The sequence below is a fragment of the Nomia melanderi genome, chromosome 13 (genome assembly GCF_051020985.1).
Source record: "Nomia melanderi isolate GNS246 chromosome 13, iyNomMela1, whole genome shotgun sequence".
NCBI lineage: Eukaryota > Metazoa > Arthropoda > Insecta > Hymenoptera > Halictidae > Nomia > Nomia melanderi.
Window position 1 is genome coordinate 26,235 of NC_135011.1, and position 16,009 is coordinate 42,243.

The following is a 16,009-nucleotide window of genomic DNA, read 5'->3' on the forward strand; positions in this document are numbered from 1 at the left end:
GTGCTCAGTATCAGGTTAAAATGTGCATATGGAAAGGGTAGTAACTTTTCGTGAGGGGAGTATCACTAGATTGCTCGCAGGAACTTTCTTATTTACATTTGTTTGTACGATTACGCACCTACAAACTCACCTTAAGTAGGTATTACGATCGTGTGGGCTTCGATAGAGGTATGCAAGCACGAGTATATATGGGACAAGTGGTGAAATCCATTAACGGTAGGTTGTTATATGTTCTCTATGATAAATGTAGACGAATACATTATTTTTAAATGAAATGTATAACCTTCGTCAATCGGTAGGATACGCACACGATGTGTTACCTTTCTACTTAATACTGACAGGAACACCTTTATGTAATATTCACTCATCAAATTGAAAAACTCGGTACCTCGTAAACAACAATGTCGGAGACTTCACCGGAAGATAATTTAGAATGGATTCGTCAAGTGCGTGATGGACTCTATACTAACGTTCCTGAGACATTTTTAGAAAAGGCAAAACGCAAAACGAAGGAAAATCCTTTAGTACCAATAGGTAAGAGTAGTTTTCACGAATATCGCAGTGTTATTTAAGTTACATGTAACAATACAGGATGTACGGCTGCCTAAAGAATTTATTGTTCTGATCGTTTATTGCTTCAGGTACTTTGGCAACTATATCTGCTCTTTCTTACGGCCTCTATAGTTTTTCCAAAGGAGATAGAGTAATGTCTCAATACATGATGCGCGCACGAGTAGGCGCGCAAGCATTCACCATTTGTTGTATGGTCGGTGGATATATTATTGCAGTCAGAAAGCAAGAAAAATGAACAATTCCAACCAAGAAATTTATATCCATAATTTGTATCTGTAATGCTTAATATGTGCAACATTTAGTCTTGTCTAATCACTAAAATATTTATGAATTTTCTCGGGTATATTAGTTTAAAATTTTACATTAAAATGTATTTACTGATTATTCCATTTAAAGGAATATATAAATAATCTGTTTAAAATATATAAATGTATAATTGCATGTAAATACAAACTGTATAATTCGTACTGTAACATAAGATTTATACATTGTTAATGGATGTAGCGATTTATTGGCACACAAATGCGTTTATAATAATAAATTTCATCTGTAGTGAACTATATGAAAAAGTTTCCCCTGCGAACTCAACGCAGTAATCGAGATTTCAGAGTTTAGAGTTGCTGTAGCATTTTTGACAACCTTATATTTGAGGAGTTCTAACATTCCATCCGATGCAGACATCTTTAAAATTGTTTCTTTACGAGCGGATTTTGGAACAGAACGCATCTACCTTCTGTTGCCAAAAGGAACAAAAATTAAAAGAGAAAGACGAAAGAAAAAAGAAGGTTTTAAAAAGGGCACTACCTACTAAAGGTATTTCGTCGTACAAGGATCCTTGTCGTCTACTCCCAGCAAATGAATTTTTCGTGCTTGTGTTGGGACACGAGTTCTCCGAACATGGAATTCGCTGAAAGTTTATTGCCGCATGTTTCCACCTTGAGTGTTCGTCGATACGATACACCAACTGCTGAAACCATGTGTGAACATCTTCCTTTTTATGAAAATCAATAATATCACGTTTCCTGATGCCATCTAGGCAATTGATTATCCGTAACTGATTGTTCACCGACTTTGATTGTCGAATAAGAGTCCCCTGAAGTGGAATTTCAACGTTTTATAATTGCAATTATTATAACGATACGAGATTTCAAAACGCTTCGGAAATTGAAGAACATATTTTGTCGGACCTTGTTCACGCTAACTGTGAACGCAGGTTCTTGTAATTCTTCCGCGTGTTTTTTCGTTTTCCAGGCTTCTATTTCAAAGCCACGTAATCGCGCCCAGCACTGTTCATCGTTTAGTATTACGAATCCTGCGCACACTTCTTTATCGATACAATCTGGCTGTACATTTAAACGACAACAGAAATGTTCAAAAAGTGGCAATGCATGAATTCTGGTTTCTGAAAGACAAAATTTTGAAGTTTACTAAAATCTCGCTAAATATCGATGAATCAATTTTCAAGGTAGAATCCTAGAAAACAAAGAGAAAAAACTAGCGAGGAACTAGAAATTCAGATAAACCTGTACTAAAGTCGTTTAACACCAAGTCGTGCGTGCGTATGTTCTTATCGGTATCGTTGAGAGTCATTTTTGCATAGGCCACTAAATGAAACTGCGGTCCTCTAAAAGATAAAAGGTTAAAATACAACTGAATAATTATCATGAACGTAACACTATACATTAAATTAGCTGTACGTATGATAAAGGTATAAACTCACTGTTTACTAGAGTGATATTCATCCCGTAAAGATAATGCCAATTTTTTACCGACAGTTCTCGAAATTGACGAGTGAATAGTTCTTTTTATTCGTGTTGGGGTGCTTGCAATACTGAGATCTTCTTGCAAAACATGACTGTAGATCTCTAATGTTAATTCAAATTCTGCAGATACACTGTTACTGAAAAGCGAACAGTGTTATTTTTTTCGTTGACGTTGTTAATTAATTATTAAAAAAGGTGTATATCTTGCAATCTATACAACGAATGAAACTACGTGAGATTCAAGAGTATCTTACAATAATAAAACATCGGGAAAACTAATGTCTGTCTGTCCTCTATCGATAGGATAAAGTAATGTTGTGTCATGAATTTCTGTACCAACACGAGCTATACAGAACACTGCAAATCTTCTATGATCCCCACGATTTTTAAAATGATCGGAATCTCTCCACATTAAAGGAAATCTAAGATCTGAAATGGATAATCTCCCTGTACTTTTGGATGTGCTGTAACATATAATAGTGAATAATCGAACTTAATATTTAGTTATAAAGGATCAATGGAGTAATACCTTTTATTTAAATAAGTATCAGTTCCACGATGTTGTAGTTCAACCATGTAAAGGGACATTCTTTTGCTTGAAGTCAATAGAGCGCGTGCAGCTTCCAAACTTTGAGTAGGATGCTTCGCGGCAGCTAATAATCTTAAAGAACCCTCCTTCATTTTCACTTCCAACTGAATCTTTCGTTCTAAATCGTGTTCCTGAAAAAATCCAAATTATTCAGGAAAATCTTGAATTATAATAGATTTTTCAATAGAAACTGATCTGTTGGGTAAGGGTAAATTCTCACCTACTTTACGGCAGTTGTATATTTACTTGACATAAGAACAAAATGTATAATAATTAATTTTTTTTCGACAAACTGTGCAACAAGTATACTCGTAAATCTTGTAATATTTATTTGTAAATCATTGTTGCATCTGTAAAATTACTCAGGAGCAAAATATAATATATGTGTATACAATTTACACGAATGTATGTTTCAAATTGTTCGATATTGATTATTCATTTTGCAAAAATTATAAAGAAAAGGAGGAAATGGAATATATCGTTTTTGTCGGGAGATAAATTTGATCTCATTGCATAACCTATCCAGAAAAACGTATAACTTATGAATTTAATGTATTGAAAAAAATTCAAATTTTGTTTATTCTCCTATTTATTATAGTTTAAAAAATACTAAATGCAGTAACGAGACTTCTGTCTTGTAATAAAGGAAGCAATAAATAGTAAACAAACAAGTTTAAACTTACCGCTACATTTTTGCAATTTCGAATACTCTCTCGTCTTCTGACCCGTGCCTGATAATCACTTAACGAACGTAAATAATTGTTTTCCTTATCTAAATTATTACTAAAAGAACCACGAATCGTTCCGATACTTTTTCTACGTGGCGCCATTTTGAAATTTGATGTTTCTCTTTCAACGGCATTTACTTACTTAAATGGAGTATACACTTGTCTTTTGAAATCAAGTCAGCCATTGTGATATACAACGTTCACGAGAAGAGGGGATAACGAGCGATTCTTGCGAAAAAACAATAAACGACATCAGGATGAAATAAATCGAAGCAATTGTTAAGAAAAAGTCTTAGTTGATTAACGAGTGTAGAATGAAAGGGAGTAGAGGACAGAGAGAACGGTTAATAAAATCCTGAAAAATCGAAAACTTATATTTGGTATAGATGTATTCACAAAACAGCGATTAACATACAGTTATATATATATATATATATATGTATATATATATATATATCCAAGAAGCATTGAATTTTCATTTCTTTTCCTTATCTTTGTCTTTTTCCTTTTCCTTCTCCTTTTCTTTCTCCTTATCTTTATCCTTGTTTTGCTGTAGAGATCCAACAGCTTGACGGACGGCTTCGGAATGGGGATCAACGCCTGGTAAATTCTCCAAAACTGATTGCAGAAATGCTGGATCAGACATAACAGCGGCGTAGTCTTCTTCGACTTCCATTGCCTCCTCCTTCAGAGACTCGTGTTCTTCTGCAAAAGAAAGGAGGAGAAAATATAGTACGCATGGTAGTTTTAATTTCAGCCTATGTACGTACTTGGAAGTAGATGTACATAAATATTGTCTTACGTTGATCTTGCATAGACATTTGCATGGCAAAAGCAATCTGCTCCTCTTCCGTCATACGAGCAAAATCCGGTACATTTCCACTAGACGGTGTAGTATTGTTGTCAGTCGTCGAAGATGAATCTTCAGCACCCTCGAGGGACATGGCAAGTGCACGTTTCAACATTGCTTCTTCGTTGGGTACCTCTTTAATAGTTTCCGGTTGCTTGTTCGCAGCTGCTTCGGTTGCTTGAGCTCGTCGTGCTTCCTCTTCTTGACGTTGTCGTTGTTCTTCCATAGAAACACGCAGTGCCTATGTAAGAATGAATAATCACGGAAATGTTATTACTATTATATTGTTTGCAGAAGATTGTAAAGAATTATGATGTACAAACCAATGCCAGCTCTGGATCTTCGTTAGGATCAACGCCGAACTCGTAAGCAGCGCCTCCCATACCTGTACCACCCATTCCATCCTCTCCTTGAATTATGGGCGACGAAATTAACGCATCAGATAAGTGCGGTCCAGGTGGAACAGTGACCAAATGACTTCCTGTACCGTCCTTTCCATTGAGAGCATTAACGAAGGCTGTCAACACTTCGTTATTAACACTTTCCTCACCAAAACTAATAACATCCACGTTCACTTTTTCTTTCTTCAAACGTTTGGCCAACTTTACGAGTTCCTTTTCATCGATCTCTATTGGACTGCCGATGAAAGCCACAATACGCATTTTATGGTTTTTACCTTGACGATGTTTCAACGCTAACTGTTGTACAATATTTTGTTTATAATTATAATGGTTGTTTTTACACTGTACAAAGGAAAAAAAGATATGTATATATATGTATATACGTATAAATATACTCACGTGTGCAATTCTTATTCCAGTGATCAAACTTAGATTGCCATTTGGTTGGACTTGATGAAGCTTGGATAGAATTCTACCAACATCGCTGGTTAATGTAGCCAATACTTCAACGCTGTGCGGACACGTGAAAATAATAAGAATAAGAAGAAAAATAAGAACGTCCTTGTTTGAAGATGCAATTATGAAATGTTATCGCTTACTTGGCCAATGTGATTAAGCCGACGTTGTTTTCCGGATTCGATCGAGTCTTGGAGTGACAAACCAGATTAACGGCATCCTGTTGTGCTTGAAGGCGCGTGGGTAAAAAATCTCCATTTCTCATGTAATCGCTGTTGTCGACACTAAAAGAGTTTCAGTAGCCATCGATGAATATATGAAATTGGTGTAGTAATTTGCAATGTTATTTTTTCAGTATCGTATAACCTCCAGTCGGAATGTTGTAATGCTAGATACGTTCCATTAGTATGTAATCATGTTCAGTTTTCATTGTAAAAAAGGTCGTACATTTAATTGATATTTAAACTGCAGCTAATATTCAAGAATTTGAACTTTTTAAAAAGAATTTCTTGTGAACCCTACGCTGCAACCGTTTCAACTTTGCACTGTCACTCACGACCAACGTTCACGATTATTCAGATATTTATCGGTACAGAGTCAACCCGAGAAATTGTTGAACTTTTAAGTATAACTAAATTGAATCATGTAAACCGAAAAACAATCAAATATGAGATTACTCGGAATAAATGTAACAAATGTCAATACCTTACCATATCATCGTACTTTCCAGGACCATCTTGGCTCGAATCACCGAGTTGTTTCAGTCCGTTTCGTTTCGTTCCGTTCTGTTCTGTTCTGTTCGGCGTTGTAGTACTTTCCTACGTTCACTTTTGTTCAGTTCGATTCGTATATATTGCTTTGTTCAGATCGTACGATTAACTTGAAGAGACAATGTGAACACGAGTACTTGTCAATAATTGTTTAAACGATGAATATTGGAAAGAAAAAAAAATATGAAGGGAGACTAGAGAAAAAGCGAGAAAATAATATGAGATGTGCGCATAAGAAATTAGCTCGTCTGCATATTCTTTGATTATTTTACTAGGTAATATAAGCGCGGATGATGAATAAACGATTCGCTGTACATAAGTGAAATAAACTGATCGGAACTGTATTATGATTCAAGGCGGAATTTCAAAGAACGTACGAAAAATGGAGAATGTATAAAAATTAATGAGATTTGACGACAGGCAAATACACGAGACTACAAAACATTCTTATATACATCTGTGCTGTATATACATATATACACACATACTTATGTACACATAATCTCGCTGGAGGTTCAAAGAAAAACCGGCGTGTGCTCGATCTGGACAATGCCACAATATCAGAAACGATATCGCAACGGTAAACGCCAATGACTGAAGCGGATCGTTTTTTTTTTGTACGACATTGCAGCGATCGAGCTGACCGGTGGCTTCTTTTAGGCACACACACATGTACGTACGCACGCACGAGACAAAGAGAGAGAGAGAGAGAGAGAGAGAGAGAGAGAGAGAGAGAGAGAGAGAGAGAGAGAGAGAGAGAGAGAGAGAGAGAGAGAGAGAGAGAGAGAGAGAGAGAGAGAGAGAGAGAGAGAGAGAGAGAGAGAGAGAGAGAGAGAGAGAGAGAGAGAGAGAGAGAGAGAGAGAGAGAGATACACCCACATAAGCATACACACAACGTACACGCATAACGATTCAAATAAATTGTTCCAAAGTTGTAATAAACTAATTCTAATTAAGATAGATTAAAGGGAGAAGGAAGATTCGAAGGTTGTGTCGAGTTGAAGCGTCGAATATCTCGGTGCTTGGTCCATCAAAACCGCTTCCTCGTAAGTAGGTGGTCGATCGGCATGACACCTCGATTTTAAAAAAGTTTGCCTACATCGCCTTCTATCGCCGTAAGCCCGTAGGATAACGATAAGGGGCCCTAAAAGCAGCATAACTACACCGATCGCCAGCATCGTTATAGCGACAGCCACGCCAATTCGGTTAACAGGAGTGCGCTGTAATTTCTTTTCGAACTTATCGGTGCTTGTTAGCGCAGTGAAATTAGCAGTGTCAGAGTTCGACTGAAACAATACGCTTGACGTGTCCTCGTCGATTGTGGTGGTTGTTTCTTCGACATAAAAACTTTGATCGGACGTAGCTATTGTACGGATGCTACTTCCTCTTTTATTTCGTTGTTCATCTTTATTCTCGTTAGACGTACGAATGTTCAAAGTTTGTATCGCACGGATGCCACGAGGATCTTGTTTGCGATCAATTGTAGTTTGTTTCCCGACGGAAATACCATCTGCTCGATGAGGAGCATACGGCTTAAGCGACAACCATATTCCGTTTCGCCTAGCCGTTTCGGAACCGTCAAGAGCCAACACCACCTCTTTCCGTCGAGTTACAATCTCAGCAATTCGGTGACGATTTTCTGTGATACCCGAGTCTTGAATCAGCTTGTCTTCATTCCGCTTCGCGATCCTTTCCTGTGAAAATATGGTTCTCGATTCTTTTGCTAGTTGGTCTTTCTGCACCGAATCATATACATACGCGCGTATACGTAAATCAAAGAAATTTCGAGAAAACTAGTGCGATTTCGATATATACCGATTAGCTACAAGACATCCCGTTTTACCACTGGGAAGATAATAGAATTGAAATGTACATCCGAATGGTAAACTAAACTAAATGGTAATATGTATATGTATCCATGTACGACGTATATGTTGTCATTATTGGCCAACGCTCTTCTCGACACGCGCATCGTATACAAGAGTAATGCACGATTATCTTCAAGTAAAACATCTTATTTTTTCGTGATCGATAGAAATGTCAAACCTGTGTATCGGCAGTGTCATTTCGTAGCGTCTCCTCGATAGCGCGTAAAGATTTTGCACCTTTTCGAAGAAGTAAAATCCCAACGACACTCCAAACGGTTAATTGAAAAATTACTATTAATTTCGGAGTCCATTTATTGGTTTGTGTACTGAAAGACATCTCTTAAAAAAATGTTGCACGTTGGCGACGTTGGAACGATCGGTTTACGCCTGAATCACAACGGATAAAACATCGATGGAGATCAATTTCATTGAAGAGAAAACAAACGAAACAAAAAGGAAAAGAAACTGCTTATTTTTACCGTTAAGAACTTACTTCCGGCTGAATTTCAGGTTTTTCGATTGGAAGAAGGTAGATGTTACGTACTCTACGACTCCTTTATCCTAAAATCAATCGGTAAACTCTGAAAAAATTATATATATGATCTCGTAATGATTAATCGATTCGAAAGGTAAACGAGCCGAAAATCTTTGAAACAGTTGTCAACTCACATTCTGAAAAAAGGAAAGGCTCGATCGATGCGACGAGTAAAGTATTGTCGGTACATTAAAGGCAAAGTAGCTGTAACGTCATTTCGATACTGTTCTGTTGCTCCCGCCTTTACCTTTGCTTCGAGCAAATATGGCAACGCCTAGCCGATTAGGCTGATCATTGATATCTATAGAAAGAAACGATCGTTAGCACGATTTAACTCTTCGCATTTCCCATGTTCACGATCAAATGCAAATCGTCGTGTCAAAATCAATCGATCGAAATGGAAGAATCGCGTTCGTTTAATCACACGCTATTGGCACGACGAATCTTTTCTCTTTACCTTTGGCTGTCGTGTTTCTTCCTTTATAATATATTGCACTCTGTCAAAATGCTGTTAGTTAAAATCGATCGGTACGGTTTCATCGATACGAACTTGTTATGTACACTTGTTGGATCGAATTTATGCCGATCGATCATAACTGACGGTTCGCTTGCTCGACCGCTTACGCTTGCACGACCGTTCGTTCGTTGGTTCGTTCGTTGATTCGTTCGTTCGGTCAGTTTGTCGTTGACGAATAACGCATACGTCATATGCTGTACACATCGGCAGTTACGATCGCCTCGACGCTTTTCCTTCTAGCCGATTCGCGATTAAATTCGCTGTCACGTGTTCTTTCAAGTTTTCGGTTTTCTTATCAAAATTCTAATATAATAATTATTAATTATCACGTTTGTACCCATCGCAACAGACAACGGAGAGAATAGAGGACGATATACATCGATCGAGTCTCATAATATGCGTACACCAAATTATTGTCATGCTACTCGTTTCTCAGCAAATAAATCTTGTATTATCGTAACTGTAGTTTAGTTTTCAAAGTGAATAGACGTTTAGGTACTTGTCTAGGTACTTGCATAGTTCGGAAAGAAGAGTCGCAAAAGACTAACGCGCAATGTTGCAATGAAAATGCTAGTAGAACATTCTTTTGTTTTTCTTTTTAGAAATATATTAAGATACGTACGTATTAAATACGTACTGCATGGTATGCATACGCTACAAACAGCTTCCAACTTGGTTGCGTGGCCATAGAGGAAAGGAGCAGCGCATCGCTAGCTCCATCTAGACTAACCTATAATATTTCAAACAAATTTCGATTTACAGTTCATGTTTACGTTTCATGTTTATCATTGAAATTCGTGGTTACATCTAATGATAAATCTGATCAATCCGTATCCTTTACTTCTGGTAAAGGATATCAGATTTAAAGCAGACTAAAGAAAAATCTATTCTCACTCGCCGATCCTTCAGCTTCTAACGATATTTTTAAACGGCAACGGCAGGTTGTAGAACTTGTAACTGCGCCGCCTATTGGACTGTATTTCAGCATAATCGCGTGATTAATAATCGTGTTGTCGAATACAACATTTCAGGTATTGCTAAATAAAACTATGAATTCGATAGTTGTATGCATTCACGATCAAAGTTACTCAAGTTTTTAGCGGTTTGACGTTGTACTGTCGTATCTAATCGATGCACGATAACCTCGTCTCGAGTGACTTTTTAGTTTGTCCATGCATGTGCTACATTGCGCGCATCGTTCTACACCAAAGAATGTTATGTGTCATTCAAAGATGATAAAAATAACAAACGATTAAAATCACCTGGAAAACAGTGTCTAGATACACTCGAATTGGATAGAATGACTCGCGAGATGGGGGATGTCGAAGAATTTAAACTAGTTGTTTCTCGCCGAAAGAAACGCGTGTCTCACATTCGAAACAAGTGTGATTCGAATGTACCTTTATCAGTCAACGACAACGAGAACGATCATTTTAACGATGTTAATTGTGAATCCCTTTTCGGGTAAGACATTATTATTGTTTTAAGACCACCGAGTGTACGTACATTTTATTTTACAATAATTTTCAGAAGACTGCTCGAGACGGAGACTGAATTTAGAGATTCGTTGTTTGCCGATAATGTTTTCCACTGTATAAAAACATCTTTGAATGCTTTGAATGTCAGTGGTATTTCAGAGATACTGTGTTACGGTCTGGGTTCTTTCTCGAGTCAGAAATCTGCCAAGTATCAGTTGGCATTGCTACTGTCTTTGAAAAATCATTATTGTTCGCGAGTACGTGTGTACGATCCAATTTTTACCCCGATAGAAATGAAGCTTTTAACAAGATTCGGCTTGGATGTTTTAAATGTTAACGAGGAAGGCAAACGGATCGTCGAGGATGATACGACGCTTGTTTACATGCCCCACTGTTCGATACATTTAATTAATAATTTCCTCTATGCCAATTGGGGTAAGAGGTTAAGCAAATGTATTCTTTTGACTAATAGCTTCTCCGTTGTGGTGGATAATTTAATAGCATCCAATGTGTCTGTTCGAGTCGATTATATCGTGCGTATTCGACCATACGTCAGAGAAATTACTTTGCGAAATAATTTTCCGCACGAACAAGTATTCAACGATTTGAACATTCACATATTTTTGGAAGAAGATATCGCTAAAGTGCCTGGGAATTTCTGGACTGAGAGAAAAGAACCCTGCTACTCGAACACGATCATTGACTATTTCACTGTGAAACAAACGGAAGAAATAGATGCTAAGAACTATAATTATCTTTCTAGGTATTATTTCATTCTTTAGATTCAGAAAGAACGCACGTGTACCATAGAAAGTGTACAGTGTTTTAGCATATGTGAGAGTTTTTCTGTCAGATTTAATCAGAAATATAATTGTCGATACGATTTTATCTGTTGTAGGTTGACTCGATGACGAAAACCAACGTACAATTGATTCGTGCGCTTATACAAGAAATTCGACGGTCGACATCCGAAGGAAAGGGGCAAAATGATATCATGGTGCGTTACATTTTGGAGCAGGCACGGGCTCATCGAGAAACTTCCGAAGTGTTGTGTAAAGCTCGAGAGGAGCTGAAAAATTTGGCGGAAACATATTTATGTTATTTGAATTCTCGGCGAATCTGTAAAGAAATTCTAACCCGGTACAGTGGTAAAGGTGAACGAACTACTCAAGAAACTGCGGACCTTCTCGGATTTAAATTACCTCACGATCCGATGTAATCCTCGTCTGTAATAATTCTGAACGAAGTATAATACAAATTTATTGAAGAATAAGTTTGTACAAAGAAGTAAAAAACTGTAATGTATAAAACGAAGTAGAAAAATAAAAATGCACGAGTAATAATGAAAAGTTTACGAATATTCTTTACGAATACACTTGGCTATGGTCGATAGCTGCATGTTACTGGTCCCTTCGTAAATAGTACCAATCTTGGAATCTCTGAAGTATTTTTCTTGAGGAAAGTCGGTCGTGAACCCTACGCCACCCATGAAATCGATGCACTTTGCGGTGACGTGCAGAGCCGTTTCTAAATGTTTTCAAATTTATTCGAAACATTTATTTATTTGAAATCTATTTTCTCTATTTATTATCATCGAGGTTTTTACTACTGTTTTACTAGTTTGTTTACTAGGTTTTCACTAGTCTTTTTACCACTTACCGGAAGCAACGAGCTTCGCCATGGCGGCTTCTTTAATAACGTCCTTTTTCGCATCGACTAATCTGGCAGCATTGTATACCAATAATCTGGCACACTCGAGCTCGGTGACCACTTGAGCAATTTGGTGTTGCATAGACTAAGAAAACAGACGAAACGATTGTGTATAGATGTTCTTTCTGTCTCGTTATGTTCACGTTGGAGAAAAATATGAATTTTCTTATACTTGAAACGAGAAAATATCTTTTCCAAACTGCTTTCTTTCCAAGGTGTACGGTATAGTAGCATCCACGCAGCCTTGCGCTATACCAATCATTTGAGCTCCGATACCGATACGACCTTCGTTTAAGAACCCAGCAGCGTATTTGTAACCATGCCCAAACTCTCCTACGATGTTAGTTTCCGGAACCTGAGTAGATTTCATGTACAACGAATGCATAAAATAACCTGCTCTATGTAGAAGCAAGTAGTCTCTGGTAGTATATTTGCGTATATCCGATCTCGAGGAATCGTTTTCCTTACTTGAACATTATCAAAATGGACCATGCAGGTACCCGACGCTTTTATTCCGAGTTTATCCTCCGGTTTGGCAACTGTCAGCCCAGGTGTATCCCGTTCCACGAAGAACGCTGTGATACCACGGTATCCCTACAATCGAATATTAAATATCACTCGAATCGTCGTTTGACTATTGGTAAAAAGATTGGTCAAATTCGAAGTAGAGTGAAATCAAATAGTAATGCTTTGAACTTACGATAGACGGGTTGGCGTTAGCAAAAACTATAAATAATTTGGCAATGTCCGAATTTGAAATCCACATTTTTGTACCGTTTATCAGGTAATGGGAGCCAACGTGTTTTGCTTCAGTCTTCAAGGAAAACGCATCGGATCCCGATCCAGGCTCCGTTAGACAAAAGCTACCCGCCTAAAGAAAGTACGGTGAACTAGTGCGAGTAGTCGAGAACTCGTTACTCGTCGGTTAATGTCCACTTACGTAATCCTGAGCTAATCCTGGCAAATACTTTGCTTTTTGTTCTTCCGAAGCGACTTTTGAAATCAACGAATTCACCAATGTATTATGGATATCGACTAGCGCTGCAACAGATCCATCGATCTTTGCCAGTTCTTCTATCGTTAAGATCGTGGACATGAAATTGGATCCAGAACCACCATATTTTTCGGGAATCTCAATGCCCATTAGCTAAGCCGAATAAAAGAAGATGCTGATAAACGTATACTATACTGATGCAGTGAAAAGATCCGTGCCATTTACGTACACCATTTTCGAACAGTTTTCGTAACAATCCCTCGTCTATCTTGCCTTCCTTGTCCATTTTACGTACGAGCGGAGCGATTTCTTCTTTCGCAAATTTGCTAACTAAACAACAAATTCTATTACACGTTATATTACATTACAGGGCAGATTTCATATCATTCGTTGGCAAGGAACATCGCTTGGCTCCTTCCAGCTGAGCATGGGTAACCGTAACCGTAAATAAGTTTAAGTGCAGAATAATATTGTATTGTATTGTAACTACCAGTTTCTTTCATCAAAAGTTCTTCGTCCGTGAACTGAGAGAGAGGTCCTGGACACTGATCGTTCCGTGGTGTGCTTGTACTCAAATACCTTTTAAAGTATGCATTTCGTGGCACCTGAATTGAATTATTCAGCGATTAATTATTAATAGGGAATAGCGTAAAATGGAAAAAAACGCAAATACATAAATACATAAATGCATAAATACATAAATACATAAATACGTAAAGACGTGCGAAATAAGATAATTGCGCAAAAGGGTCGAAAATGCGGAGACATGTTTTCCTAACTGACAAGTAGTATCTGCTTTCAATCAGCTTCGAGAATAAATGAAAAAAAGCTCGATGACGTCAGATTGCGATATTCCATTAACGTACTCGTGAAATAATTCGCTGCGATGTACAAAGTTTACATTAAGATGCGATAAAGTAACGCTATTGCTGCTGAATATCAATTACAATCGGCAGCTTGATTCGAATAAATTGAAAGTAATGACTTCTTTTATATCAATTTATACCGATACATATCGAATACATGTATCTTCTATGATAATGTTTGTCGTCGACTGTCCGATGAATGAAACGAACGACAAGCGCTTAGAATCGTTTTAATTGTAAGTAGGCCGGTGTACGGTGTATCGTAGATCGTGCATCGTGCATCGTATACCGAATCGGTAAAATGGAAAGCGCATCGAAGGGTCGAATGCGAGAGTGCGATGTGTACGTTACGTTTACGTATTATCAACATTCATTTCTGCGAGTAAATATGGTACGTGTGACGAATGGAATATCGATGGTATATCAAAGGTACGATTAAAAGGTATACACCCATTATTTCCATACAGTATAGAGGAATAGTGCCTTTGAAAAGTAGCATTACGCGCTATCAGGTTTGTCAGTTTAAAATGAGTAGAATAATTCGTACAGCAGTAAGAGACTAGTGTTCACCTTGGATATACCAACAGTTTCAACGATGTATTCGATATTGTATTCCAAGTTCCATTTTGAATGTTCGTTCCAAGTTAATTGAAAGAAGGTCGATTGAAAGTCGAGATCCAAGGACAGTGACCTCTTCCTCTAAATAATTGACAGAACTTTTTTCTGTTTGGCGAACGATGTTTCATTAGAATTTCCGATATACTGTTTTCATTGAAATATCGAGAATATTTCGTTTCGATCTTACCCCGCATGCCGTTACATGTAATTACATTTTTACGATATGGAATACAATTACAAGATTATTAACGTTAAGAGGAGAAATTGCAAGGAATAGAATTGGTTGTGTATACCCACTTGTATCAGCGATGCCATTGAATTTCTATTTATTTTCAAGGTGATGCTCCGGATGGCCATTTTTATCGATACTCTGTGTGAACCGATCCGGTGTAAAATAAAAAATCGAATTAACGAATCGACGAATCGACGAACCGAATAAAGGAGATGCACGTGTTGCCTGGTTCCAGGCTAAATCAACACTGACTGGATCGTGGCATTATGAACGTCGGCCTCCCTCGAACCTCCGTTCACAGTCTCTTCTGGTCGAGCGTCGAACAGGTTCTTATATAAGAAGAAGAAGAAGAAGAAGAATTTTGACTGTAATCGTGAACGTCTCTCCGAATGATGCGTCTTATGTAAATTGTTACATTTCGTTAGGCAGATGTTTACTCAAGATCGCTGTCTAGATACTTGAGAAAACGATAAAACATTTTTTTCAATATTCCTCTACGCATATTCCTTTTCGTATTCATATTTTTCTTAGAGTTGCTTTACGCTCTCCACACACTGTATTCATCTTTCGATTATTTTCTTTCCTTTTATAGCTGTTTTCTAGATCCGTGATCCATAATTCTATTGCGATCGATTACAACTCGTCAACTCTAAACGCGACGTTACAAGTGTGCAATTCTCATACGTTTATCGGCGTACTTTAAACTATGTATACACATGTGTCTACGTGTGCCAACTTATTGCGCGCGATAAATAAGATATCTGGGCCAGAGAGAGAGAGAGAGAGAGGATCAAACAAACGAGAAACAACAATTCTACATCGATATGCAACAATATGCTATGATGTGCGTGCGATGATGCGGATGTGTGTGTACATTCACGTGGCACATGTTACCGTATATCGCTAAATGCGCGTGTATGCATTATGTAATCCCATCTATGTGTATCGAATGTGCAGAAAATACGCCGGATAAACGTCGACGCGAAAGAGGAATCCTTGTACGATAACACAGAGTATTTTCAATTTGCTTCGCGATTGCAAACGTCACTGTGATTCCGACG

General features: G+C 37.7%; 6 protein-coding genes across 18 annotated transcripts; 2 read left to right on the top strand and 4 right to left on the bottom strand.

Moving 5' to 3' along the window:
- Positions 1 to 47: 47 nt before the first annotated feature.
- On the top strand, positions 48 to 1,133 carry LOC116431350 (HIG1 domain family member 2A, mitochondrial). Of its 2 annotated transcripts, none has more exons than XM_031986625.2 (3): positions 48 to 216; positions 300 to 534; positions 642 to 1,133. In XM_031986625.2, the coding sequence occupies exons 2-3, from the start codon at positions 402 to 404 to the stop codon at positions 806 to 808; spliced, it is 300 nt and encodes a 99-aa protein (XP_031842485.1). In that variant the 5' UTR covers positions 48 to 216; positions 300 to 401; the 3' UTR covers positions 809 to 1,133. The 2 variants fall into 2 exon arrangements, with proteins under 2 accessions (XP_031842485.1, XP_031842487.1); XM_031986627.2 differs by having other exon boundaries at positions 59 to 216; positions 342 to 534.
- On the bottom strand, positions 986 to 3,863 carry LOC116431348 (rhotekin). 2 transcript variants are annotated; one of them, XM_031986621.2, is made up of 8 exons: positions 3,609 to 3,863; positions 2,866 to 3,056; positions 2,591 to 2,800; positions 2,294 to 2,473; positions 2,097 to 2,197; positions 1,761 to 1,975; positions 1,382 to 1,666; positions 986 to 1,306 (listed from the first exon to the last, which is right to left on the bottom strand). In XM_031986621.2, the coding sequence occupies exons 1-8, from the start codon at positions 3,753 to 3,755 to the stop codon at positions 1,271 to 1,273; spliced, it is 1,365 nt and encodes a 454-aa protein (XP_031842481.1). In that variant the 5' UTR covers positions 3,756 to 3,863; the 3' UTR covers positions 986 to 1,270. The 2 variants fall into 2 exon arrangements, with proteins under 2 accessions (XP_031842481.1, XP_031842479.1); XM_031986619.2 differs by having other exon boundaries at positions 1,378 to 1,666.
- Positions 3,864 to 4,006: 143 nt separating this feature from the next.
- Rpn10 (regulatory particle non-ATPase 10) lies at positions 4,007 to 6,286 on the bottom strand. Of its 3 annotated transcripts, none has more exons than XM_031986623.2 (6): positions 6,066 to 6,286; positions 5,504 to 5,644; positions 5,304 to 5,415; positions 4,827 to 5,201; positions 4,456 to 4,744; positions 4,007 to 4,358 (listed from the first exon to the last, which is right to left on the bottom strand). In XM_031986623.2, exons 1-6 carry the CDS (start codon positions 6,071 to 6,073, stop codon positions 4,129 to 4,131), a joined length of 1,155 nt encoding a protein of 384 aa, XP_031842483.1. In that variant the 5' UTR covers positions 6,074 to 6,286; the 3' UTR covers positions 4,007 to 4,128. The 3 variants fall into 3 exon arrangements, with proteins under 3 accessions (XP_031842483.1, XP_031842482.1, XP_031842484.1); XM_031986622.2 differs by having other exon boundaries at positions 6,071 to 6,253; XM_031986624.2 differs by lacking the exon at positions 6,066 to 6,286 and adding an exon at positions 5,727 to 6,014.
- Positions 6,287 to 6,374: 88 nt separating this feature from the next.
- On the bottom strand, positions 6,375 to 10,087 carry LOC116431541 (uncharacterized). 6 transcript variants are annotated; one of them, XM_031987144.2, is made up of 6 exons: positions 9,945 to 10,087; positions 9,688 to 9,780; positions 8,668 to 8,834; positions 8,492 to 8,559; positions 8,177 to 8,385; positions 6,375 to 7,824 (listed from the first exon to the last, which is right to left on the bottom strand). In XM_031987144.2, the coding sequence occupies exons 5-6, from the start codon at positions 8,333 to 8,335 to the stop codon at positions 7,093 to 7,095; spliced, it is 891 nt and encodes a 296-aa protein (XP_031843004.1). In that variant the 5' UTR covers positions 8,336 to 8,385; positions 8,492 to 8,559; positions 8,668 to 8,834; positions 9,688 to 9,780; positions 9,945 to 10,087; the 3' UTR covers positions 6,375 to 7,092. The 6 variants fall into 6 exon arrangements, with proteins under 6 accessions (XP_031843004.1, XP_031843003.1, XP_076229079.1 ...); XM_031987143.2 differs by having other exon boundaries at positions 9,673 to 9,780; XM_076372964.1 differs by lacking the exons at positions 9,688 to 9,780; positions 9,945 to 10,087 and adding an exon at positions 8,991 to 9,141.
- Positions 10,088 to 10,350: 263 nt separating this feature from the next.
- Positions 10,351 to 11,594, top strand: LOC116431542 (SRR1-like protein). 2 transcript variants are annotated; one of them, XM_031987145.2, is made up of 3 exons: positions 10,351 to 10,514; positions 10,581 to 11,291; positions 11,427 to 11,594. In XM_031987145.2, the coding sequence occupies exons 1-3, from the start codon at positions 10,351 to 10,353 to the stop codon at positions 11,437 to 11,439; spliced, it is 888 nt and encodes a 295-aa protein (XP_031843005.1). In that variant the 3' UTR covers positions 11,440 to 11,594. The 2 variants fall into 2 exon arrangements, with proteins under 2 accessions (XP_031843005.1, XP_031843006.1); XM_031987146.2 differs by having other exon boundaries at positions 10,584 to 11,291.
- Positions 11,595 to 11,763: 169 nt separating this feature from the next.
- LOC116431539 (short/branched chain specific acyl-CoA dehydrogenase, mitochondrial) lies at positions 11,764 to 15,754 on the bottom strand. Of its 3 annotated transcripts, none has more exons than XM_031987132.2 (9): positions 15,014 to 15,754; positions 13,723 to 13,837; positions 13,462 to 13,562; positions 13,179 to 13,385; positions 12,939 to 13,109; positions 12,707 to 12,832; positions 12,411 to 12,593; positions 12,188 to 12,323; positions 11,764 to 12,055 (listed from the first exon to the last, which is right to left on the bottom strand). In XM_031987132.2, the coding sequence occupies exons 1-9, from the start codon at positions 15,071 to 15,073 to the stop codon at positions 11,880 to 11,882; spliced, it is 1,275 nt and encodes a 424-aa protein (XP_031842992.1). In that variant the 5' UTR covers positions 15,074 to 15,754; the 3' UTR covers positions 11,764 to 11,879. The 3 variants fall into 3 exon arrangements, with proteins under 3 accessions (XP_031842992.1, XP_031842991.1, XP_076229078.1); XM_031987131.2 differs by lacking the exon at positions 15,014 to 15,754 and adding an exon at positions 13,938 to 14,060; XM_076372963.1 differs by lacking the exon at positions 15,014 to 15,754 and adding an exon at positions 13,930 to 13,952.
- Positions 15,755 to 16,009: the final 255 nt, after the last annotated feature.

Bases quoted from the DNA above. Each gene is read 5' to 3' on its own strand.
- LOC116431350 (XM_031986625.2), top strand. From the start codon at position 402: ATGTCGGAGACTTCACCGGAAGATAATTTAGAATGGATTCGTCAAGTG. The intron at 535-641 runs GTAAGAGTAGTT...TTATTGCTTCAG, and splicing joins AAATCCTTTAGTACCAATAG to GTACTTTGGCAACTATATCT.
- LOC116431348 (XM_031986619.2), bottom strand. From the start codon at position 3,755: ATGGCGCCACGTAGAAAAAGTATCGGAACGATTCGTGGTTCTTTTAGT. The intron at 2,801-2,865 runs GTATTACTCCAT...TATATGTTACAG, and splicing joins GATACTTATTTAAATAAAAG to CACATCCAAAAGTACAGGGA. The intron at 2,198-2,293 runs GTGAGTTTATAC...TTTATCTTTTAG, and splicing joins GAATATCACTCTAGTAAACA to AGGACCGCAGTTTCATTTAG.
- Rpn10 (XM_031986622.2), bottom strand. From the start codon at position 6,096: ATGGTCCTGGAAAGTACGATGATATG. The intron at 5,645-6,070 runs GTAAGGTATTGA...AAACTCTTTTAG, and splicing joins CTGGAAAGTACGATGATATG to TGTCGACAACAGCGATTACA. The intron at 4,745-4,826 runs GTTTGTACATCA...ATTCTTACATAG, and splicing joins AAGATCCAGAGCTGGCATTG to GCACTGCGTGTTTCTATGGA.
- LOC116431541 (XM_031987144.2), bottom strand. From the start codon at position 8,335: ATGTCTTTCAGTACACAAACCAATAAATGGACTCCGAAATTAATAGTA. The intron at 7,825-8,176 runs GTTTGACATTTC...ATATTTTCACAG, and splicing joins ATGACACTGCCGATACACAG to GAAAGGATCGCGAAGCGGAA.
- LOC116431542 (XM_031987145.2), top strand. From the start codon at position 10,351: ATGACTCGCGAGATGGGGGATGTCGAAGAATTTAAACTAGTTGTTTCT. The intron at 10,515-10,580 runs GTAAGACATTAT...AATAATTTTCAG, and splicing joins AATTGTGAATCCCTTTTCGG to AAGACTGCTCGAGACGGAGA.
- LOC116431539 (XM_031987131.2), bottom strand. From the start codon at position 14,000: ATGTCTCCGCATTTTCGACCCTTTTGCGCAATTATCTTATTTCGCACG. The intron at 13,563-13,722 runs GTAGTTACAATA...TTTGTTGTTTAG, and splicing joins ACTTTTGATGAAAGAAACTG to TTAGCAAATTTGCGAAAGAA. The intron at 12,833-12,938 runs GTAAGTTCAAAG...ATTCGATTGTAG, and splicing joins CTAACGCCAACCCGTCTATC to GGATACCGTGGTATCACAGC.